The sequence below is a fragment of the Pristis pectinata genome, chromosome 21 (genome assembly GCF_009764475.1).
Source record: "Pristis pectinata isolate sPriPec2 chromosome 21, sPriPec2.1.pri, whole genome shotgun sequence".
NCBI lineage: Eukaryota > Metazoa > Chordata > Chondrichthyes > Rhinopristiformes > Pristidae > Pristis > Pristis pectinata.
The window spans coordinates 29,730,895-29,755,561 of record NC_067425.1 but is presented as its reverse complement, the minus strand read 5'-3'; the positions used below and the strand labels follow the sequence as shown (position 1 = coordinate 29,755,561).

General features: G+C 42.1%; 1 protein-coding gene across 2 annotated transcripts in view; it reads left to right on the top strand.

The window, feature by feature from the left end:
- hip1 (huntingtin interacting protein 1) overlaps nucleotides 1-24,667 on the top strand; it is a 236,106-nt gene that overhangs the window by 39,235 nt on the left and 172,204 nt on the right. The window contains exon 1 of one of the 2 annotated variants that reach the window (XM_052035357.1): nucleotides 8,090-8,459. The exons of the other annotated variant lie outside the window; for it this stretch is intronic. Coding sequence (XP_051891317.1) covers nucleotides 8,442-8,459 — 18 coding nt within the window. The 5' untranslated portion in view covers nucleotides 8,090-8,441. Of the gene's footprint in view, nucleotides 1-8,089; nucleotides 8,460-24,667 lie in introns of those variants that run through there. 2 annotated transcript variants of the gene reach the window in all.

Sequence of the window (24,667 nt, the reverse complement as noted above, 5' to 3'; positions counted from 1 at the left end):
TAGCACGTACGTCATTTCAGTTTTCGGAAGGCGGGAACTGCGCCGCTTAAAAGGCGGGTAAATAAATCAGTCTTGTTCCACAGCTTGCAGACTCGTGTCTTTATTCTCGCATCGTGGCAGCAGCTGCTACAAAGGCAGCTTTTCAGCCAACTACTTGAAGTCAGATTTGGGGAGAAGAATAAACTGGCCATCCTTTCTATGGTACTGCACTTTGAAGCCATTTGTTTCTTAGTTTAATCTGGATTAAACAAAAAGGGGAAATTGAAAGAAAATTTAAACGTAAGCAGCTTGGCAGTTAAAGGTTTAAGAGCTTCTACATTGCTTTGTAGAATATCCATTGGACTTCGTTTCAAGAAGGAAAAGCAACAAGTAAACAAAGCTTGCTCATGCAATTTGCTAGAACAAAGGATCGATTGTACCTTTGGGAGAGAGTGAGGGAGATGCAGTTACCATTTAGCAGCACAGCATGCCTTTAGGATGTCCTGAATGATCTTCCTGTCAACATAAAAGAATACTATCAGATTTATTCGTCGAGGATACTTGAGGCCATTTGTGCCAAGTGTTATTGAGGGGAGCAAATCTTAAATTTGACCATAATGCAGAACTAGAGTGTAAATGTGATTAACTGTGAGTCTTCATACTCCCCTCCCCCCGCTATCTTCACACTCCCCTGCCCCCCACCTTGCTCTATTTTTTTTCCTCTCTTTGTCTGCCTCCCATCTATCATTCATCTGCCACTGTCTCCCAGTTCAACCACCCCCCCCCCCACCCCACCTCCCCTGCCAGGCACCACCTGCCTGTCATCCTACACCCCTCAGTCCACCAGTCACCTCAGAATCTTTTCTCGCCACTCTCCTTCTCCTCTCTATGCCGGCCATCTCGCCTCTCCGCTCTCAGTCCTGATGCAGGGTTTTGACTTGAAATGTCAACAATTCCTTTCCTCCCACAGATACTGCTCGACCTGCTGAGTTCCTCCAGCACATTGTTTCCTAACTCTGAGTCCTTTGCTAATTGGTGAACGCCAGACGGTCCTGAGGAAATGGTGTAGGATCACATCATGTGGAGTCATTAACTTTGAAATGAAGATATTCAGTTTGCTTTTTATTCATGTAACATTGTTATACAAATGAGAAATCAACAGTCCTTGAGAAAAGGAGTGAACTACAGCCAATTTACACTGAGATGGGCCACGGTCTTATTAAATAGGCTAGTAGGTTCGAGGGGCTGAATAGCTTACTCCTAATTCTGCTGATACAGGCATGTACACTCATTATTACAGTAGGACTTTCAAAGGCATCTGGTCGTATTACCAGTCCATGTAACATAACAACAGGTGGTTTAAAATTGGGTGAAAAGCTGATTTAAAGAAACTTTTGAATGGAACTGAGTAGGTACAAAGTAGAGCCGGAATGCATAGTGTTGCTGGTACTTTAAAGGATGCAAATATCGTATCATTGAGTGAACAATCCAGTTGGATTTTAAGTTACTCATGCCTTTTTAGTAACCCTATTGTCATGTTATAGAACCTTTTGGCTTTACATTTGGATTGTTGTCTTGCCTCATCGCTTAGAGTAGTGTTGGCCACGCAATCTGGCACACAACTTCCTCCTCAAACCCTCAGTCTTAAAGAACCCCTCCACCCCGACCCTCTCCCTGCTTCAGTCTCCCCTTAATCGCTGCCACGCACATTCCTACTCTCTTTCAGCTCCCTAAACTCACAACCCCTCTCCTTTCCTCCAGATTCCTGATGTCTCTTCATCACCCCACCTTTCCCCCACCCCATTCACCAGTTGCCAGCCAATTGCTTTCTCTCGGATGGACCCCACCCTGACGACTGTCACCACTTGTTTGATCGGAGGTCGCTCTCCCCCACATTTAGCTTATCCAGCAGTTGAGCTGCACAGAGCCTCTGCCTTAGAAGGGTTGGGTTCCTGCACAAACGTGGTTCCATGAGTGTGAGCTGCCTTTTAGGGGGAAGGAGGGGGGTTGGGGCAGGACTTGTAACCTCTGCAACAAACTCTCTGTGGGAGGAACGCAGTGGGTCGAGCACATCCGTGAGGGGGAAAGGAATTGTTGATGTTTTGGGTCAAAACCCTGCAAAGGATCCTCAGCAAATTGTATAGGAACACATCCTGTGGAGGTCATTAAATTTCAAATGAAGACTTTTTCACCCAGATGGTGGTCAGTATATGGAATGAGCTGCCAGAGGAAGTGGTTGAGGCAGGTACAATAACAACATTTAAAAGGTACTTAGACAGGTACATGGATAGGAAAGGTTTAGAGGGATATGGGCCAAACACGGGCAAATGGAATTAGCTTAGATGGACATCTTGGTAGGTATGGACCAGTTGGGCTGAAGGGCCTGTTTCTGTGCTGTATGCCTCTGACTTTCAGTTTGCCTTTTATTGGTGTAACATTGTTATGCAAATGGTAGATTTGCAGTTTTTGGGAAAAAGGAGTGGATTACATTAAATTACACTGGGATTGGCCAAAATCTTATTGAATGGCAGAGCAGGTTCGAGGGGCCGAGTGGTTTACTCCTGCGCAGTGACCTTTTGCAACATCTGGTCAGGCTGGTTGCTGGTCTGCATCAGAGATGACCCTGGTCTTTTCTTCCTCTTGTGATTCACGTGCTCCCTCTTTTGTGAGGGAACTGGAGAACAGCTGGATATCAAAGCCTTGTCCTCCATAGATTCTTGGCCCTCCCACTGACTCACCCTTGTACAAATCGAATCAATTTTATTGATCTACCTTCTCTTCAACATTTGCAGGATTGTGACTTCAGCTCTACTTGCATCATTGGGCTCTGGAAAAAATGCGCTCATTTTCTGATTTTCATGTATAAAGTGTTTATGCTGGATTATGATCAATGATGGTTTTTGTTGGAAATCATCCATCTCAGTTCAGGATGTTGCTTGAGGAACTTCTCAGCGCAGTGTTTAATTTTTATCTATTTTGCCATTGATTGTGGTTTTGCTTCCAAGCACAGCACATTTTGCCCATCCCTAATTTCCCTTGAGAAGATGGTGGTGAATTGTCTCTTTGAACCATTGCATTCTGTGTATTCTGCCTGGGTACATGGCTCATGCATCCTTGGCTGAAACAGTCAGCAGCAGGGATATTTTCTGCTGATTGCATGGTTTTCAGCTAATAAAGGTGTGTTTACTGTGTGCATCTGAGCTCTTTGCACACACCTCACTGAAAGCTAACATGCAGGTCCAGCAGACAATTAGGAAGGCAAATAGTATGTTGACTTTTATTGCAAAAAGATTTGTTATATCTCAACACGTGCAATAGATAAGGATAAAGAAAGGAAGCATTGAGGGATATTTTCAATGCAAATCTGGTTCTTGATCTGTCACCAATGGGAGCAGTGCAGATTTTCTCCCTACCTCTCTGCCTCCCCCCTGCTCCGCCTCCTCCTGCCTCTCACCCCCCCCCGCCTCTCACACATCCCTCTTCCTCTCTCACCCCCCCACTTCTCTCACTCCCGCCTCTCTCACCCCCTGTCGCTCTTTCTTCCCCCCCCCCCCCCCAATCTCCGTATCTCCATCTCTCAACCCTCCTCCCCCTGTCTGCTCTCCCTCCTGTCTCTGTCCATGATTTTAAATGCCTTGGTTAGATCTCTATCCAACCAACTCTCTTCCAAGGAGAACAAACCCAGCTTCTCCATTCTACCTGGGTGACATAAGTCTCTCATCTTTGGAATCATTTTAGCAAATCTCTACTGTGCACCAGCTGAAATCTTCACATCTTTCCCGAAGTCTGGTACGCAGAATTGGCCTGAAGCAATGGTTTTAGAAAATGGTTTATCATGACTAACTCGTTCTACTTTTTCCCTCTTATTTATTTTTTCCCTCAATTTATTTTTCCCTCTAGTTCTCTCAAATTCAACCCTTAATTATAAAGAAACTAGAAAAGAACTTGAGAAGAGAATTAGGAGAGCTAGGAGGTGCTATGAAAAGTCCTTGGCAAATAGGATTAAAAAGAATCCTAAGGCATTCTATCCATACATCAAGAGCAAGAGATTAACAAGGGAGCGGGTAGGACCACTCAATGATAATGGAAGGAACATGTGCTTAGAGGTGGAGGATATGGGGGAGGTCCTAACTAAGCACCTTGCATCAGTATTTACCAGTGAGAAGAACGTGGAGGATAGGGAGATCTATGTGGAGTGTGCTAATATGCTAGGGCATTGAAAGAGGTAGTGTTGGGCCCCTTAAAGAACATTAAGGTGGATAAATCCCCAGGGCCTGATGGGATATTCCCCACGTTATTGAGAGAGGCAAGAGATGAGATTCCTGGGGCCTTAACCAAGATCTTCGTGTCCTCTCTAGCTACAGGCGAAGTCCTGGAGAACTGGTGAGTGGCTAATGTTGTTTCATTATTCAAGAAGGGAAATAGGGATAATCCTGGGAACTATAGACCGGTGAGTCTCGTGTCAGTGGTAGGGAAGCTGTTAGAGAGGATTCTTGGGGATAGGATTTATGAGCACTTGGAAAACCATGGCCTAATTAGGGACAGTCAGCATGGCTTTGTGCGGGGCAAGTTGTCTCTTACTAACTTGATTGAGTTTTTCGAGGAGGTGACGAAGGTGATTGATGAAGGTTGAGCTGTGGATGTTGTCTATGTGGATTTCAGTAAGGTGTTTTACAAGTTCCCTCACGGGAGGCTCACCCAGAAGATTAAAATGCATGGGATCTATGGTGATTTGGCCATTTGGATTCAGAGTTGGCTTGCCCATAGAAGACATAGGGTAGCGGTCAATGGGACTTATTCTGGCTGGAGGTCCGTGACAAGTGGTGTTCCGCAGGGATCCGTACTGGGACCTCTGCTGTTGTGATATATATACCTGTAAATGACCTGGATGAAAATGTAGATGGGTGGGTTAGTAAGTTTGCTGATGATACAGAGATCGGTGGTGTTGTGGATAGTGCAGAAGATTGCCAAAGGATACAGCGGGATATTTTGCAGTTGCAGATATGGGTGGAGGAATGGCAGGTGGAGTTTAATCTGGCCAAATATAAGGTGTTGCACTTTCAGAGATCAAATGTAAAGGGACACTATACATTTAATGACAAGTCCTTAACAGTGTTGCTGTACAGAGGGATCTTTGGGGTCCAAGTCCATAGCTCCCTGAAAGTGACTGCACAAGTTGATAGTAAAGAAGGCATATAGCGTGCTTGCTTTTATTAGTTGAGGCATTGAGTGGGGAAGTTGTGTTGCAGCTTTATAAAACTCTAGGCCGCACCTGCATTCAGTTCTGATTGCCCCATTATAGGCAGGATGTGGAGGCTTTGGAGAGGATACAGAAGAGGTTTACCAGGATTCTGCCTGGATTAGAGGGTATGTGCTAAAAGGAGAGGTTGGACAAACTTGGTTGTTTTCTCAGGAGGGGCAGAGGCTGAGGGGAGACCTCATCGAGGTTTACAAGATTATGCAAAGCATAGATAGACAGCTGGTATCTTTCTCCCAGGGTCGAAATGTCTAATACTAGAGAGCATGCATTTAAGGTGAGAGGGGGTAAGTTCAAAGGAGATGTGCAGGGCAAGTTTTTTTTTACAGAGAGTGGTGGGTGCCTGGAATGTGCTGTCAGGAGTGGTGGTGGAGGCAGATATGATAGAGGCGTTTAAGAGACTTTTAGATAGGCACATGGATGTGCAGGGAATGGAGGGGTATGCACAATGTGTAGGTGGAAGGCATTAGTTTAGTTATGCTTTCTTTACTAGATTAATTAGTTCGGCACAATATCGTGGGCTGAAGGGCCTGTTCCTGTGCTGTACTGTTCTCTGTTTATAAATCCCAGTATCTTGTTTTTTTTAAGCTACCTTCTTAAACTGCCCTGCCACTTTGAACAATTGATGTACGTATACCCGCAGATTTCTCCAGATGTTGAGCACCACCCCTGAACCTCAGATGTCTGGAAGATCACGGCAAAGTGTCTCCTCAGTTTCCAGTCTTGTTTCCCTCAGCAGCCTTAGATGATTCCCATCTGGACCGAGCAATTTAAAGAGCTTTCCTGGTGCATTGGTACCCTACTCCTTAGAGTGCTGATCTGTACTGCTCCCCTGGTGCCTGGGAAGAGTTCTTAGTTTAAAAGAAACAGGAATCAAAATAAAATTGTCAAAAGGCACCACCTTACCAGTAATCAGCTTGCTGAATATGGCCATGTTGTTCATGTTCACTTGGCCAATGAGAGTGCATTATGCCATTGATGCTCGCTCATTGAGAGCTCAGTATGTCATGACCCCTTTTAGACCTGATTCAATTAGTGCTCTCATTCCTAGAAACATATCCATAGTGCTGAATGAGGTACCAGTGTATCATCTTTTTGAATTTTTAGCCCACTTGGTATTCCGGTAACATTTTCCTTTGTTGACACTCGAATACAGGTGACCCTTGCATTATGGCCTTCTGGGTTACGGAATTCACAGACCATTAAACAAAAATCTGAAATATGGAATAAAATTCACTCTCTTTTTATGGGGAATACAAATAAGTAAATTACGCAAAATTGACCTTTATTACAGCTTGTGTTTCTTGATGCACACACAGATGACGCGGCTTCACGTTATGGAAGATCGTGATACGGACTGTTTTCTAGGAACATATCTCCTTTGCAACGCGGGGGTGGCGTGTCACCTGTAGTATCTTTTTCTTGGTAAAGACCGATATGAAGTACACTTGAATCTCTGTTTTTCACAACCTTGCGATGTTATAAATCACTTTACAACAAATGAAGTACTTTTGAGATGTAGTTGCCATTTTGTTAGGAAATGTAGATTTTAATTTGCAAGTAGCAACTTCTGAAAAGTAGCATTGTGATGATAACCAAGCTGTTTCAGTGATGTTGGTTGAGGGATGAGTCTTGGCCAGAACCTGAGGGATAACTTCCCGAAACTTTAAAATAAAGCTGTTAGATTTTTTTACACTCATCCATGCGGACAAATGGGGACTTGTTGTAACTCCCCCAAAGGTCGCATTGGACCAGTGGAAAAAATACAACAATTGCCAAAGAGAGCATGTTGAGCATCAGAGAACATAATTCCAATCAGAAATTTTTATACAAAAGAAAAGAGGAGATGAAGCATAAAATTGTTCAACATTTGCAAATTATCTAGGTGAGTTAGTGGTAAAAGATTATTTTCCCCTTGATGTCGAGTAGGTGCTAAGAGCACAGAATTACTACAGGGATATATCAGAATAAACTTAGCCTTATTAGAAAGTGGAATGTTGCAGCAGGTGTCCAGTGAGATCGAGTCAACTCCTACAGCGGAGGAATAAGGGTGATGAAGAATATTGAGGAGGGTAAAAGAGTGACCAAGACATGAGATTAGTCAAGATGTGCAGCAGCATTAACTGTGACTATGAGTGGAATGGCCTCCTCGTGTGCTGAAGCTTCCATTGTGTTAGCTGCTATATCGTTGCTGCACTATCAGAGCCTCCCATTACCTACTGGGGGTGGTGGTGGTAGCTGGTAGGACTTGTGTGAGGAGCTTTGTTTTTAAAGAACTCTTTGAAATTGAATGAATTATAGCCAGAGCACATAGCTGCCAGTTTTTAAGTATTAAAGCTGGCAGTTAACTGGTTAATTGTGTTCTGATCAGTGATCTCCAAGGTTGGATGGACTTTTCCTTCAGGGGGTGGGGGTGGAGAGAAAGGATTAGCGCCTTCGGTAACAACAAGTGAAATCTTTTGTCGGGGTTAATTTCCTGAGCTTTGCTGCTCGGAGGCTGACAGAATGGTGAATGCTGCTTGCTTCCTACTTCCTCCTCCCAGTCACAATGCAGTTGTACTTGAAAGAATGTGGCGTCACTTATTCAAATGTTATTGTATTTGTGTGTGTGTTTATGAGAGAGAGAGAGAGAGAGATAGTCAGTGTAGCTTCTCCTTTTGCAAAACCCCGGGAGTAGAGTGACGTGTGTATAAAAATATCATCAGAGGCAATGTTTCCTGTGAATAAGGATGTCAGCTGTCAGATTCCCCCCCTGCTTCCCCCCACTTGCCATCAGCCCCCCCTCCCCCGCCCCCCTCCTCCACTCGCCCTCCCCAGCAGCTTTCCTCCTCCCCTTGTCCGGAAGCTCTCAGCTGGAGATGGCATCTTTGCGACCAGCCTTTCAATGCTGATTGTAACGACTTCCAGACTTTGCATAAAGGGGAAAGCGAGGGCTCAGTTTCTGCTGTCGCGAGGGGAAGAGGAAAGAAAAACAATTTCCCATTCAATTGGACTTGGACTTAATCGGAAAGGGCAGGTCATGTTCTTTCCAGACACGGGTTAAGTAGAAGGCCGTCCAAGCTGTCGATGAAAGATTGTGTGAGGACCACGGTGTAGTATCCACTGGAGTCTCTGGATATAACTCTGCTTTGTGTGTGTGTCTCTCTCTCTTTTCCTGGGTTGTTGAAAGTGTGGAAGAAGCAGGACATAAATACAGACTTCCACAATGGATATTGGGAAAACGGTAAGTTTGTGTAACTGATGGGAGGGGAAGACATCAGAAATCAGAGATTTCCACCCCCCCCCCCCACACCTCCCCCAGCTGAGAATCTATTAAACAATGTTAAATACTTGGAGAATGCAATGTTAATTTGAAGTGTTGCAGCTTTTGTTACGTGGTACCGACTATTTTCCCTGCAATTCTCGATACCAATGTTAAAAGGGCAGCTGCAGAGAAAGGCACTCCATTGTTGAATGTTTGAAGGTTTTGTTAGCGCTGCTAGTTGGGTCGATAAGGCTGAATGATGAGGAGGCAGCATGTATAATTTACATGTAGTAAATGTATATCCTGGTACGAGACATGTTCAGAATAAAGCCTTCTGCCTTTTGTGAGAAAGGTCATAAGTGTGAAGCTAATGACTGGACAGATGTGGTGATATCAATGAGAGCTTACTGGGTTAATCAGCGAGTAAAAACAGTCACTTCTCAGTATGGCATGCAATGGTGTTTGTATTTGGTTGCATAATGTTCACTGCCTTCGATCACTGAATAACCTAGTGTATCAGTGAGCTGCCGCTGGCAGCCGGGGAGAGCCTTATTTAACATGAGCTTGCCCACACAGTCTGAGTATATTGTGTGGAGTGTTTCCTCATGACCCTCCCTCCCCCATCTGCCACACTCACTCCTCCTGAATGCAAATGCTGCTGCTGCCTCAACATTTGAGCAAAAATTTATCTTGGGATTTCTTTCAGCACGGCGTGTTTTTTTAAAATGCCTGTTGTATTTGGGAGACTTGAATCAATGGATGTTTATCACATTCCAATGTGACTTTATTCAGGAACGGCAAGAGTTTCCCACTCACTCGGTTCCTATAACCTGTAACGTGTGTTTGTGGCTCACTCAGTAAATTATAAACTGTACTGAATGTGAGGGTCTTGCTGTTAACGATTAAAGGAAGAGGAATGTTGCCTGGACAGTTGAAAACCAAGTATGTGCTGTTGATGATTTGGATTCGAAGCCACACTGTAAAAATCAGGTACAGTTAATCAGATCTTGTGCTATTTCAGAGGGAGAGAAAGATGGCATTTCTGATCACTGTTATCACACTTTTGAGGAGAAAGTGTTTTCCACTATGTTGGGCCATGTCTACTTTTGACACAGCTCAACACGTTATGGAAACTAGCCTCCCCTCCATGGACTCTGTCTACACTTCTTGCTGCCTCGGTAAAGCAGCCAGCATAATCAAAGACCCCACCCACCTGGGACGTCCTCTCTTCTCCCCTCTCCCATCGGGCAGAAGATACAAAAGCCTGAAAGCATGTACCACCAGGCTCAAGGACAGCTACTCCACTGTTATAAGACTATTGAACGGTTCCCTAGTTTGATAAGATGGACTCTTGACCTCACAATGTACCTCATTATGACCTTGCACCTTATTGTCTACCTGCATTGCACTTTCTCTGTAGCTGTGACACTTTATTCTGCATTCTGTATTGTTTTTACCCTGTACTACCTCGACGCACTGTGTAATGAATTGACCTGTACGATCGGTATGCAAGACAAGTTTTGCACTGTACCTTGGTACAGGTGACAATAATAAACCAATTCCAATTCCAAAGCACCAGTTCTGTTGTGTTTAGGTGGTGGTGATTGAGTGATGAATGTTTGGAGTATACTGTTCTTTTAATAATGTCTCAGAATCTTCAACATCTCTGATCAAATGGACGTGGTCTCCCTTTAACACCTCACCCTCGATTCTGATATGTTTTAAGTGCCAGCCCAGGTTGAGTGCTCAGTCTTGGTTTGAAGCTTAAAAGCAATTCTTATTTGTCATTGTTGAGGTCACAATCTGTGACAGTCCATAGGAAACTTTGGGGGAGTATCTGTGTTTTTCTGGCCATAAATTTATTTACGTGGCTAAATGTCTGCTCTTTTCTTCTATTGACTGTAACTTCTGTTTCAAAAACAGAATCCATCATTTACGAGTCTTTGAACAAGTTATGAAAATTAATTTGTTTAATATCGCAGAACTGGTATTCTACCAGAAGGGGTCACCAGTGTCCTTTGGGAGTAGTGCCTCCTGTTGATGAAAAACAGCACTGCAGGTATCCTTTGAGACCCTTCGGCCCAGCAGAGGCTCCTTTGACATTTGGTCCCAAATCTAAATTACGAACTTTGCTGTTGTGCTTAATCTAGGGATCAGACATTGTAATGCAAAATGTAGTTTATGCAACTTCTAAATTAGCTCCTCGGGATGGGTAAAATAAAACAGTAAATATTGGAAATAGCAGGTCAAACAGAAGATATGGAGAGAGGGACTGAATTTATTTTGGGTTAATGGCCTCTTAACATGTACCAATGAACAACACATCATCTTCTGACCAGGCTTGTTACAGCCTTCCAGCTTTAAACGTTGACTTCAACAATTTCAGGTAATCAGTGTGATCATTTCAGATTTCCAACAGTATTTTTGTTGCTGTTCATTTCCTAACTTGCACCAAATCTTGTGACTTTTAAATTACTCACCTGTGTTGCCTTGCACTAATTGTGATATCTTCCATTCTTGATATCTGAACTTCTCCCGTTCTATCTTGAGAGCATCCCTTACTCTCAATGCTGCTTTGCTGGTGGTCTGTGTTTGAGCTGTCTTGGCCCAAAATACTAGGTCTCCCTCCCTAAATCTCCCTGATCTTTCCTGTTCTGAGATGCAGTTAAAGCTTATTTTACTGATGTTAAAAACCTTTGATAACTTGTTCAACTTTTCAGCTTGTGCAATGCTTTCCATCCAAAGTAAGATCAGATGTAGGGATATCAACTGATTGCAAACTGACTAATTACAAACCATTCCGTTTCATTTGCAACTTATCAAAGAATGAAGCAGTTGTACATCCAGCAAGACCTGGATAACATTCAGCCTTGGGATGATGTTGCAAGTAGCATTCATGGCAGGTGATGGTCATCTCCAAGAAGAGACCTAAGCAGCTCAACTTGACATTTAGCAGCAATATCAAATTACCCACATCCTGTGAGTTGACATTAACCTGAAACTGGACAGGCCATGCATCTACTGTCGTCAACACGCTGTGGCTAGGAGTTCAACATTTGATCTGGGACTTTCCGCCACCTGCAAGGCACAAATCAAAAGTGTGATGGATGCTCTCTTTATGTCTAGATAGGTTTAGCTCCCACAAGACCAAGCAGCCAATATGATTTGTCCTGTCTACCTCTGTAAGCATTCATTCCTCCATCTCCAGAAGACATTGGCTGCTGAGTGTAAGCATCACTTCAACTCGTCAATGCTTCAGTGGAATCTCCCAAACATAGAGCTGTTTCATCCAGAACATGGGCAGCACGTGCATGGGAACACCGCTGACTCTGTGTTCCTGCCCAAGCTGTACACCTTCCGAACTTTTGTTTATTGTTGTAGGGTTAAAACCCTGGAACGCTCTACCTTTTGCTCCCTGGTTGTATCTTCTGTGCATGTAATGTGGCAATCCACATTCGTCTTTTGGAGGTCTTTAGGGAAAGTAATAAATGATGGCGTGCCATTGACACCTGCATCCTTGAAACTAATATCCCTTTTATGAGTCTGATAAATAAAAATTGCTTCATCATAATTTGTCTCACAAAATGCTTTTCACTGCACCAATGCAACTTGTATGAATGAAGTTAACAATCGTGTCTTTGAAATATTTGTTCAGATGGCAGCAGCAAGGCAGTTCTTTGGTTTGGATTTCAGCTCCTTTTGAATTCCAGCTCTACCTCACTGAAACCTTGTGCATTGTTCCTTGTTTTTCTGCAATGTAGATTAATGGCTGAAACTATGAATGAGTTGCTGACACAACAAAGATCCATGAATAATTAAAGAAAAAACTGAAGCATGTCGCGAGTTTCCTTTTATCGGTTAGGAGATACAGCTGTTATTGCCTATTTGTCCAAACATTGCAGAAGAGTTCCTCCTGAGTTGGGAATTGTCTTGCTATTATTCTTCCAAACGTTCCATGGTTTCAGTTTGTAATCTGCATGAATAACTTTCGTTCTGAATTGACATCAGTTCTTCACACACTGTTACAGAATTAAAATAACTTAAAAAGAAATTGAGGATAGTCATTTATTTCATGTTTCTCTGATCTTCAGCTGAAACAGGCCAGTATTTCAGTTTGCTGAGTTCCCTAACCAAGCATCAATGAAGCTCCTACCCTTGTTAAGATCTAAGAATCAGCCTTGGTTATTTAAGCGATAGAGTAACAGAATAATACACTATGCATTACACTGAAACTCTTGCTTTTGTGTACAGTTATTGAAAATATGAACACACGTGCTTTTCATCCCATCTGTGATCTCTGCTTGTGTTTATGTTGTGCACAATCCTCCGACCAGCTATAAAATAGCATAGCTATAAAATACCTCATGGTATCTTGCATAAAGCAAAATTATGTTTGCATTGAAGGTGCTGGCCAATTCTCACCCAAGCACTTCAGAATGATGTTTGGGGACAGTGTTGCCTTGGGAGAATGCACCTGTATCAGATTGGCAGTAAGCCAATATAAAAATATCAGAAGCAGATTTTTTTTAATGATCTTTTTAGAGACCTGCTGGCATGGTAGAAGGTTTGTGGCCAGTTAATACAATTTGTTTTTTCTCCTGATATTCTCCATCAGGAGTGTGAGAGCCATGTGGTTTTCAGCAATAGGCTTAGTGTTAGGAGCAGCCATTGTTGTGACAATTGCCCAAATAATTTTAATACTCATTCAGAGTCAGTGAATGCATAAAGTGCTGTTGTGATGCTAAGGGGTATTATAATTACATCCCTGAGATTATTGGTAGATGTGATATTGATTCTTTTTAAAGTTAATTTTTTGGATGTCGGTGTTCCTGATTGCCCTTGAGAAGTGGTGGGTGAGCTGCACCCTGGATGGCTTCTGCTGCTGTGTTAGGGAAGGAGTTCCAGCATGCTGTGAGTTTGGTGGAGGACCTGCAGGTGATGGTGTTCTGTGTGCGTGCTGCCCATGTCCTTCTTGCTATTAGAGTTCAAAGTAGCCTGGGTGAGTAACTGCAGATGAAGTGCATGGGTGGTCGAAGGAGCAAATGTTTTGGGCGTTGATAGGTTACCAATCAAGTGGGCTGCTCTCTCCTGGATGTTGTTGAGCTTACTGAGTGTAATAGTTTTACTCTACATCCTATTATGATTCTGGCTTGTGCTTTAGAGATAATGGAGAAACGCCGTGGTCACGGAAGGCATCTTTTATTGTAGGATGACCTGCTCTCTTAGCCATAGTATTTATGTGGCTGGTCCAGTTGAATTTCAGGTTTATTGGCTCCCAAGATTTTGGCAGTAGCGGACTTGATGATAGTAATGCCACTGAACGTTAAGGTAGGTGCGTAGACCCTGTTGTTGGAGATGGACATTGTCTGGCAATTTTAAGGTTCTAATTTTATAATTCAACCAAGGTCTGAATGTTGTCTAAATCTTGATGAGTGCAGTTGTGGACTGTTTCATCTGCTGAGAAGTTGGGAATGGAATTGTACATCATGTAATCATTGAGCATCCCAATTCCGACTTTATGATGGGAAGAATGTCTCACGGACCATAGGACCATCCCTTTCTCCCTAGATTTGTCGGTAAATTCCTCAGAAGCAGGAATATTGTTGGGAATAATTGTGCATGTGGTGTAGGTAGTACAGGGATATCAACTTGTCTGTAACTTGTATGATCTGTAGGAGTGCAATAGTGCATATCATTTGCAATTTTGAGGTTGTTGCACTGTTCATGATTTAGTCATATGGTAATAAGAAAAGTGTTGAGGGTTTTCTGTAAAGTTTTCGGTCCATGGCAACAACAGAAGAATAAATCTTGACAGCAGGTCATCACACTGGGGTTTCAAGATTTGCAGTTAATCTGCTGCCCCGTGTTAAGTTGTCGCCATGGAAGTGACTTTGGAATTTGTTTCCAAAGATGATTTTTCTTCCCTCTGAAAGGTGCTGATTTGCTGGGATACTGTTTGATGCTTCTGGTTCTTTCCATTATAAAGGTTTGGACCAATTAAATTAATTCTGTTCACATATTCAGCAGCATGTTAATCTCTCCAGGGTTACGTACTGCCTGCGTGATGCTGCACGAAGGCCTTTGAGGGGTGTTCTAGGACCCTGTGCTCTGGGAGGGATTCTGGTCTTTGCTTCCTCCCACCTGTGAGATCACAAAACAAATTCATGGGGAGGAAAAAAGTTGTCCTCACGCTTCATGTATTGTCCATATAGTTTACCCCACAACCCCTCCATTATACCCCACTTCTCTCTCCCTCTTCACTCTCCTTCACCACCCCCCCCCCCACCCCCACCACCAACAAGAGCTCCCAAATCCTCTCCAAAGCCGCCACCACACACTCTTAGGCAGAGCATAAAAAACAAACCTCGAAATCATATGGACAAAGTAAAGACATCTAGACATCTTCTGCCTTTCTGATGTGATCTCTGTCCCAGTTGGGAACCAGTCCCCCTCCCCTTTGAAGATGGAATCAGCATCATCATCCTCACTATCTGGGAAAGAAAAGCATCTTAAAACATCCAGTCTTCTGTTCCTATATAGTTGTTAAAGGAAAAGCAAGAAAAAAAACAACCTATGGGTTGATTGGCGATGTTGGTTTGGCAGAACACCGCATGCCTTCAGGTGGCCAACACTGCAGTGATGTACTTTGCTCCAGTACTGATGAACCTGGTATACACAGATCACTTGAGCTCCATAAAACCAAATATAGTCTGACAGGTTTATAACCTAAAAGTAAAAGTTCTCACAAAGTGTCAGGGATTGAAAGAATCAGATTGAATTTTGCAGAATATCCAGTGTGTTCTTGCTCCAACTGTTTGGTGTTTTTGTTCTAGTAAAGGATCAAAACTGCTGTATTGCTGGCTGGTTTAAGTCTTTGCAGAGCACTGTGAATAGTTGTCATAAACCCCCTTGGTTTGCAATAGTGAAGGCTGAGTTGGGAAATTCAAAACACCATGCACATCTGCATATCATCTCGTTACAAGTGAATAAATAGACAATGTTTGCTCAAATTAACCAGCCTGATATTTCCTCTTTAAAGAAAAAACCTACGACGCAAATAATTTGATTCATCATCTTGGTTTCTCTCAGTACAGACCTCAGGCCTGTTGTTAAGAACTTGCTGGGACCTGAGAAGCACCAGATCACTGATGGCCAATTTATTCCTGTCCCAGTGTGGTGACTGTGGTTCACCCTGTCCCTGCAGCCATTGTTAGTTGATATTCCAATATTAATAGCTATCATAAAGCTGGGTCAAACAAAATTTCAAGCATTTGGATGAGATACAAGAGTCACTGTTCAGATGAAATGTTAAGCAAAGGCTTGACTTTTGTTGGTGTAAGCGGTTTTGTTACATTATTCAGAATGAAGGGTGCATTTTTCAAATGACCTTTCACCCTCAGCCAAAATCTCCAGAAATATATTATGATGATTAATTCATTGTGGTTGGGACCTAGGGTTACACCAATTATTTGCTGAGTTTCACTGAGTAAGTGATTGCATTTCAAAAATGATCTGTTTCTTGCATATCATTTTTAGAAATCCTGGCAGCACATTGTATTGTGAAATGTTGATCTTGGTTTAGGAAGTGTTGATGTACACCATATACTTGAGCCTGCTCACAGAGAAACACTGATGGAAAGCAGAATTATGAAGAATTAAAATTATTTATCATCAGCTTGGGAGAAAACTAAATTGTGATTGCGGTGGCTTGTTTGGTTTGGGGAATAAATAGGTTTATCTGCTTCTGCTCAGGTTGACTTTAATGTTATCAAATTCATACTTCTAAAAACCCTCAGGAATAAAATTCAAATGGTTCTATATTTGACATAAACCTAAAATGTCGTCATGACCTTGTGGGCAGAGGGTGATGGTCATGTTTGTTCTTGGCATCTGTACCATAGACACATTTTCCAGCTAGGAATCTGTTTGATTCCTGTGTCTCCTCATTACTGGATCAAAATAAGAATTTTGTTGGTCTGTTAATTATGCATTAGATCATAGAAGGATATCAACATATCAAAGGGAATTGGTGAAGTATTTAGATAGGTTGAGAGAGAACACTTCAGTATCATGGCATTGAATTAAATAACTTTTTAAGCTTTACAATATGGTCAACATCAAAACAAGTTAAACACCTGGACAATGGAGGACCTGAAGTATTTCCGAGAACTTAAATACTGTCATGTGCCGATTGTTGGATGTAATGTTTCTTTCCAAGAATTCCTACCGTTTCCAGTGGTGCAGCCACAAAATGGTGTCTTGGATGTAGGTTGTCAAGAGTGTTCGCTGTGGGCATTTGGACAATTTGCATTTAAATGATGCATTTTGATTCCTTTGGGACACATGTTCTTTCCCTCCCAACTTGGCCCTTGGATTGCTGTTTCAATTATATGTTTAATTCCTCATTTGTTTTTAAGTCTATCAATTGAGTTTTTGTTTGGTATTGGTATTAGTTTATTATTGTCACTTGTACCGAGAAAACATTTATTGCTAATTCTTGTTCTTAGTCAGGAACTTAACATTTTTCATTGTACCTTTATTGTCTTTTTGACATATTGTCACTATTTTGAACAGGACCTCATACTGGCCAATATTAGGTAAGCTGGTACTGAATTATCAAATGTTACGTATCAGTACTGTGCAAAAAGCTAACTTTCATGGCATTTATACCCTGGGTATATATGCCTATGAAAATAAACTTGAACTTGAGAAATCAAACCTATCTATGTAGCTCAGTTAGGTGTTAACTGTGGGAAAAGTGTTTTTCACAATTCGGGATGCTCCAAAGTGCTTTATATAGAACATAGAGTAGCACAGCACAGGAACAGGCCCTTCAGGCCACGATGTCTGTGCCAAATATGATGCCAAATTAAGCAAAATCTCTTTTGCCTGCATATGATCCATATCCCTCCATTCCTTGCCTATTCATGTGTCTATCTAAAAGCCTCAAGTGCCACTATTGTATCTGCTTCCACCACTATCCCAGGAGCATCTTCCAGGCACCTACCATCTCTGCGTGTTTTTAAAAAACAAACTTGGTTGCACATTTCCTTTAAACTTTCCCCCTTTCACCTTAAATTCATGTCCTCTGGTATCTGACATTCCTACCCTGGGAAAAAGATTCTGACTGTTCACCCTATCTTTGCCTCTTATAATTTTATAAACTTGTATCAGGTCTCCCCTCTGCCTCTGCATCAAGGGAAACAACCCAAGTCTGTCCACCCTCTCCTTATAGCTCACACCCTCTAATCCAGGCTGCAACCTGGTAAATCTCTTTTGTACCCTTTCCATAGCCTCCACATCCTTCCTATAAAGGGGTGACCAGAATTGCACACAAAACTCCAAATATGGCCTAACCAGTGTTTCCAGTATTTCCAGCATCTGCAATTTTTTGCTTTACATTGTTTCTCACTTGTCTTCTACAGGCGCCATAACCACATGCAGGTAACTGGAATGAATCCTTGTAAATGGCCATTCCTCTGATTTACAGCCTCAGTGAAGCTCTTGTCGTCTAACTCTGAGTTGTTTCAGAGCATCAATAAATTCCCGTTTTAGGACAGATCAATCCTTCTCTCTTTGCTATTAGCAGCCAGACCTTTTCATCTCTCCACTGAGAGCTTCCAGACGATTCTACTTCAATCAGCTGCTCTAATTTTGTGTTCTGAGAAATGTTAATGACCTTTACTGTTAACCAGTAACCTGCTAGCTTTATTAAAAGTTAATCTTTTGTTAAAAACAGGATTTTCCTGGAGCTGATTTTGGCAAATCTGATGATTTTACTCTTTGTTTACCCTGAACGGTTGGAACTTTCACATCGGAGTCTCCACTGGGAGTGGCTCTAACGGCATCATGAAATCCAATATAAAAACAGTAGTGGTAAAACATGTTGATAATTTCTTATTCTGCAGCTGTGTCTTGTACATAATTTATATGCATTGGGGTGCCTTGTTAATTCACATTATGCACAAGAATCTGTGACATATTTGGGTACGATAGGTAGCCTTGGAAGAAGCCTTTTTTTTGGAAAGGATTAATAAATGATTCTTAAAGTCAGCTTAATATCATCATTGTAAGCTCGTTTACTTCAGATTTATTTACCAAAGTCCAGTTTCTAATGACCAGCTCTGCACAGTTCCTGCATACTGAGAGTGGTCATTGTGTGCATTCACTCATGATGTTTTAGCCTTGGGCAAGTTCTAATTTCTGCCTTGTATGCAAAAGTTGAGTTACATGATAGAGCAGTGGCTTCCTGTGCACTGCCTCACAGCTTTTAATCTTTGGAGTACCTTTTTCTGGATGTTTTTCAGTTATGGTGTAGAAGTCCCATTTTTCCTTTATGGTAGGAGTTAGAGACCTGCTCACTCTGACTGCAAGTTCTGCTACGAGTCTTCAATACAGAGTTCAAATTCAGTGTTTTCTAACTGGTCTGGAGTGTGTTCAAAATCCAATCTTGCTGCAAAATACCCTCGAAGTCAAAGGTTTACTCCAACTGTTGATACCAATGTCAAAAACCGATCACCTTGTCATATGTTTTGTTATTTATGGATACTGCTGTATTTGTGTCCTTTTACAGCCCTCCTGTATCCCCCACTCAATGTGGGAGAAGGCAATGTTATGGAGATACTTTAGAGTTTTCCCCAGTTTCTTCCCTCAACTAATTAATCTTTGTTTCAAAAATGCATTCCATCTCCATTGAAGGTGATTAAAGACCTAGCATGCTCACGAAGGTTCAAACAAAGTCAGTTTAGATTAACGTTAAAGGGAAGAGAGCGTATATTTTGCTCCATATGTTCATCAGCCAGATATAAAAATCTGACAGCTTTTATAATTCACTTGTTCACTTTCACAACCTGCCAGGGTGATATTTGGACGTGATCTTTTGGTCTAGAATCCTATCCACCATGCTAATACAGTGGAAAAGGGATAACAGTATAAAGGAAGCATGGATTTCTAATGGTTAAGGAGCTTAGAGCCAAAGGACAGAGATCCAAGATTTAGGATGGATAGGAGGAACAATTTTCTTTTTGTTAAACAATGAGTTGAATTCATGTTCACAACAAGAAAATTTCTTGCAAATATACTATTGTGTCATGGGATTGAGCTATTTCTAGACAGTGGTGCAGCAAGTAGAACTGTAAATTACCCCTTGTCTGTAGATGAGGGGTAGAATTTGTGGGAGCCGGGATTGAGTTGATGGAGACTAGGTTACAGGGAAAATTAGTGGGGAGTGGGATTCCTCTGTGAGCTGCATTGATTCAGTGGGTTGAAATGCCTCTCCCATGTTGTATGGAAATACTAAATGTGGAAATGTTATTGTTATTGGCCTTGGTTTTGCAGTTTGTGCCAAAGGGATGTCCCTTGTCACCAGCCTTGAAGAAAGCTGCATGCACAGCTTCAGCAGGCTGCAGGACTGATTATTTTTCTTCCTATTTTTACGTCATTTGCAGTTTGCCACTTTTGAGAGCCCAGCTTGAGGAGGAGCAGGGCACCACTCATTGTAGCTTCAAGTTTGCAATCTTTAACTGCACATGTGTGAATGTCAAAGGTTGCTGTCACTTTTAAAGCAATTGCTACTTTGGTCACTTGTCCTTGACCTTCCCAATCAATTTCCTTCCCTTCTCTGAATCTTGTTTCAGGCTAACCTAGCTTGTGTGCAACTTTGATGTCTGATTTGAAACTGAACTGAACACACGATCCCAAATCTGTATCACCAAGGCCACAAGAAGATGCTATATCTGTATCCTCGTCTGTCCTTTTCCTGACTCATCCAATCTTCTGCTACTCCTGGACTCAGTCAATCTAAAGCCTCTCTGACTGGCCTCCCATTTTCTCCGGTCATGAATATGACATCCTCGAAACCTCTACCACACCATTCTTAACTTTCCATTCATCGTTATGCCCTCGCTTGCCAAATGGCTTTTGGCTCCTGGTCTGCCCGCATGTTAATTTTTAAAGTTCTTAAATTTGTTCAAATCCTCCATGGTCTTGTCCCTCATTATCCCTGTAACCTCCAACAGCCTTGCAACTCCACCTCCCAGTTGGTTATCTTCATTTTTTTAGGCAAGTGTCTATTCCCAACCCTCACTACCTTTGAGAAAGTGGCCGTGAACTGCTGCCTTGAGCCACCTCAGTCCTGCTGGTGAAGGTACTCCCACAAAGCTGTTGGGGAGGGAGCTCCAGGATTTGGGCTCAGTGAGGAAGGAATGGTGATATTTTCAGTTCAGTGCGATTTGGAGGGTCAGATTGGCAGTTTAAGTAATGGCAGTGCATTTTGTGGATCCTTCCACTCTTTAGCCATGGTATGTCACTGGGGGAGAGACAGGTTGTTTAGGGAGTGGGTTGGGTACCATTTAATGGAGCTGCTTTGTCCTGGATGGTGCTGAGCTATGTGGGTGTTGTTGGAGCTCATCCAGGCTGGTGGAATGTCTGCCATCACATTCCTGACTCATGCCTGATAGATCATGCAAAGGCCTTGGGTGTGTCAAGAGGTGAATCCCTCGCTGCAGAATATCCACACTTTTTGGCCTGCTCTTATTGCCACAGAATTTATGTGGCTGCTTCAGCTGAGATTCTGTTCACTGGTGATTGCCAGCCCCAGGAGGTTGACGGTAATGCCATTGAATGTTAAAGGCATGTCGACAGACTCTTTGTTGGAGATAGTGACTGCCTGGCAAATGGAATCTGAATGTTGTATGATCATCAATGAACATACCTGCTTCTGACCTTATGATATGAGGAAGGTCCTTCATGAAGGAGCAGAAGCTGATTGGACCTAGAGCACTGTTCTGAGAAGCTCTACCAGCGCCATCCTGGGGCTGCGATGATTAATTTCCGACAGTTACATCTGACTTCCTTTATCCATTCACTTCAGTTTTCCTTGTCTCCTTGATGCCATGTGACCAAATGCAGCCTTGCTGTCAAGAGCAGTCATTCTTATCTCACCTCTGTAATTCAGCTCTGGCTCATATTTGGATCAAGGCGCAATTAAGTCTGGAGCTGAGCAGTCCTGGTAAAACTCTCTACACCTCAGTCCTTATTATGCATCTCCAGCAGCATTGATTTTCAACACACTTTCAATTTTCCTAATATCTATTTGGCTTTCCTTTAGTTTTAGGAAGATTACACTCATGTGGAGCATCTTGGGAATCATTACCTCGATAAGTGCAAGCAATTGCAACAAGGAAGCTCATTGATGAAAATCTTATTCTGTGCATGTGTGTGTGTGTGTGCACACACGCATGTGCACAAATGTAGTTTTAATCTCTGTACACTAAATTTTCAAAGTTTAGATGGCTGTGCATGAACTCTTTATTTGGCAGAACTGCATCTTGTATCAGATTGTCTACATCTTCTACGACTACATACATCTTGATCTGAATTATGCCTTTTCGGTGGAGATCTTGGACGCATTCTGAGACTGACTGAAGTTAATTCATTTGTAACAGTTAATTACCCATGCACTGCTCTTTGATTTGCCGTATCCCAATCATATTCTGCTGCTTAAGATCTTGGATGAATGTGGTTTGCTTACTCTTTTGACTCTGGGTCTTAAGCTCCTGGAAATGATCCTTTAATATCAGTGTTTATTTATAATTCACTTAATTTCCTTTCTGTTATCCACTGTGTTGATAAAATGTCCATTTCTGTTTCCAGCTTCCAATTATCTTTCCACAGCTCTGGAAATGTTTAAAATTATTTACGTGTGGATTTCATTCTTATATAGTGTTGTCAAGATTATTTGAGCAACAGATGGTTGACTTAAAGATAATGACTGAAGCCGTTTGAGTGATTTGGTTGGCTGGTTTTCTTGTTTTTGCTGGCTGATAATGGGTCTCTTTTTGCTGGTTGTTCAAATGTTTGTGGCGATAGTCAACTTTCAGAGCTGTGACTGCTTTGTGACTGTTACTGCTGTGAAAAATCAACTCCCAGGTAATGTTCCAGAAATTCTTAATGATTCTAAAGGGTGTGCACAGATGGATGGATTTAATAGTATATACCATGAATCTTTGAAAGTGGCAGAGTATGACGAGAGTGGAGAGTGAAGCATATGGGGTGAGTAGAAGCAATTATAAAACACTGGTTTGGCCATACCTGGAATATTGCATCCAATTCCGGCAGACCCACGTTAGGAAGAAGATAAATGTTCTGGAATGGTTGCGGAAAAGGTTTACAAGAACGGTTCTAGGGATAAGAGATTTCAGCTGCAGAATTGGGCTGGATGAACTGGGGTTGTCTTTCCTGGAGAAAAGATGGTTTGATAGAAGTATCTAAGATCACGGCTGGTTCATTTGGGCCACTGGAGGGAGGCTGTGGACCAGAAGGCACGGATTTAAAGTCTTGGGTAAAAGTAGAAGTGAGAGAAAACTCTTTAAGTTTAGAGAAGAGCTGGAATTCGTTGTGGTTAGATGGTGGAAATAGGGTTTCAGAAGAAAATTGGATGGGCACTTGAGAATAGTTTGCAGGGCCAAGGAAAACACAAGGAGTAATGGAACTGGCAATATTGCTTTATGAGAAGCCAGTACAGCCTTGATGGACTGCAATAATAATTTCATGTTTTATGATCGGACTTCTGCTCCAACATGTTGGAAAAAAATATTGTTTTCTCTTTGAGAATTTCTAGCATTAAAATAAACACACATATATGTTATATAAAGAGAGATAAGCATGCAACAATAAGTTTAAATGATGAAATCTGGAAATTCTGAACTTCACAAGTGCTGTTTTGTCCCCAGTTGACTTGGTATCATTGCTGTTGGAATAGCACCACCATTTTTACTGTTAAATAATTTAATACGTCGTATAAGTATCATGAGAATTGCTGGGCTGTATCTTGCAAACAGAATGATGCTTTGCAGTTTGCTGATTTGTGGTTGTGGATATTCCATGTCGACATCCGAATATATTTGAATACGAGATACTTTGAGACCATATTCTGTTTCTTGCACTAGTCATTTGTGGATTTCACAAGTTGTGGTGGAGCCAGGGTTAGTTTAGCATTTAAACTCTGAAACTGCTGGGAAAACTCAGCAGGTGAGGCTGAGGTAGTTAATACATCATGTCAATGAGTTTATTGTTAAAACTGGGAAAAGATTGTGCTGGATCAGCTGATTGAATGTCTACTGTTGATTCACCTATAGTTTGCAACTGCAACAAGAACTGTTCAGAATACACTGGACTTGACGAACCCCCACTCCCAAACATTATACAGCCATTCCTATTCCTTCGAGGGTCTCACTTATCAGAGACCTATTGCTACTCGGTGATCTAACTGTGCCCAAAAATCTCAATGGAACCTAGACTGCTGAAAGGGGAGGCCACCCACCAATGTGCAAGCCTGGGGGTTAAGCTCCCAACAGTGTATTGAACATCCTGATTCTCTGATGGTGGGCAGGTTGAAGGCCCAGAGATTCCTGTGGTTCTCCACCAATCTAGTCACCTTTTGACCTGTTTTAAGATTATTTAAGTTTCAGAGAAGTACATGGGGAAGGTGAAGATGTGGTGTGGGGGGGGGGGGGGGTGAGGGGAGAAGAAAGTGGAAGGTCGATGACAAGATAGAAGGCAGGGATATAAAATGACACAAGGGTTGATTGTACAAAGTGTAAGCAGGTCATAGTAGAATGCAAGGGGTCAGTCTATATGAGGTGCAAATGGAGCAAGAAGAATAATTCTCTAAAATTGCCTGACGATAAAACTGCTAGAAATCTGAAAAGGAAGTAGTAATTTGACTCCAGAAGTCTGTAAATATTCCTGGTGGGGAGTCATGTGCTGTTTGTTGAGCTTGTGTTGCGCTTCTTCACATTGTAGGAAGTTGCTGACCTGAACCATTAACTGTTTCTCTCTCCACTGATGCTGTCTGACCTCCTGACTATTTCCAGAAATTTGTGTTTTTATTTCAGATATACAGCATCTAGAATTTTGCTTCTGCATATTTGTTTTAACATTCTGGTATGCAACACAGGATGTATTTTGATTACAAGAACAGCAGGAAAAAAATTCACTTTCATGATGTAACTTAGATCCTTCCCAACTTCTTACCCCTCTGCTTCTTACCAGTGATGGATTGATCACCATTGCATTACATTTACAGCACAGAAACAAGCAATTTAACCAAACTAGTTTATGTTGGAAATAAAGAGAGGAAATGTTGAATGTGGTTGGTAGGTTAGGCAGCATCTCTGAAGGGGGAG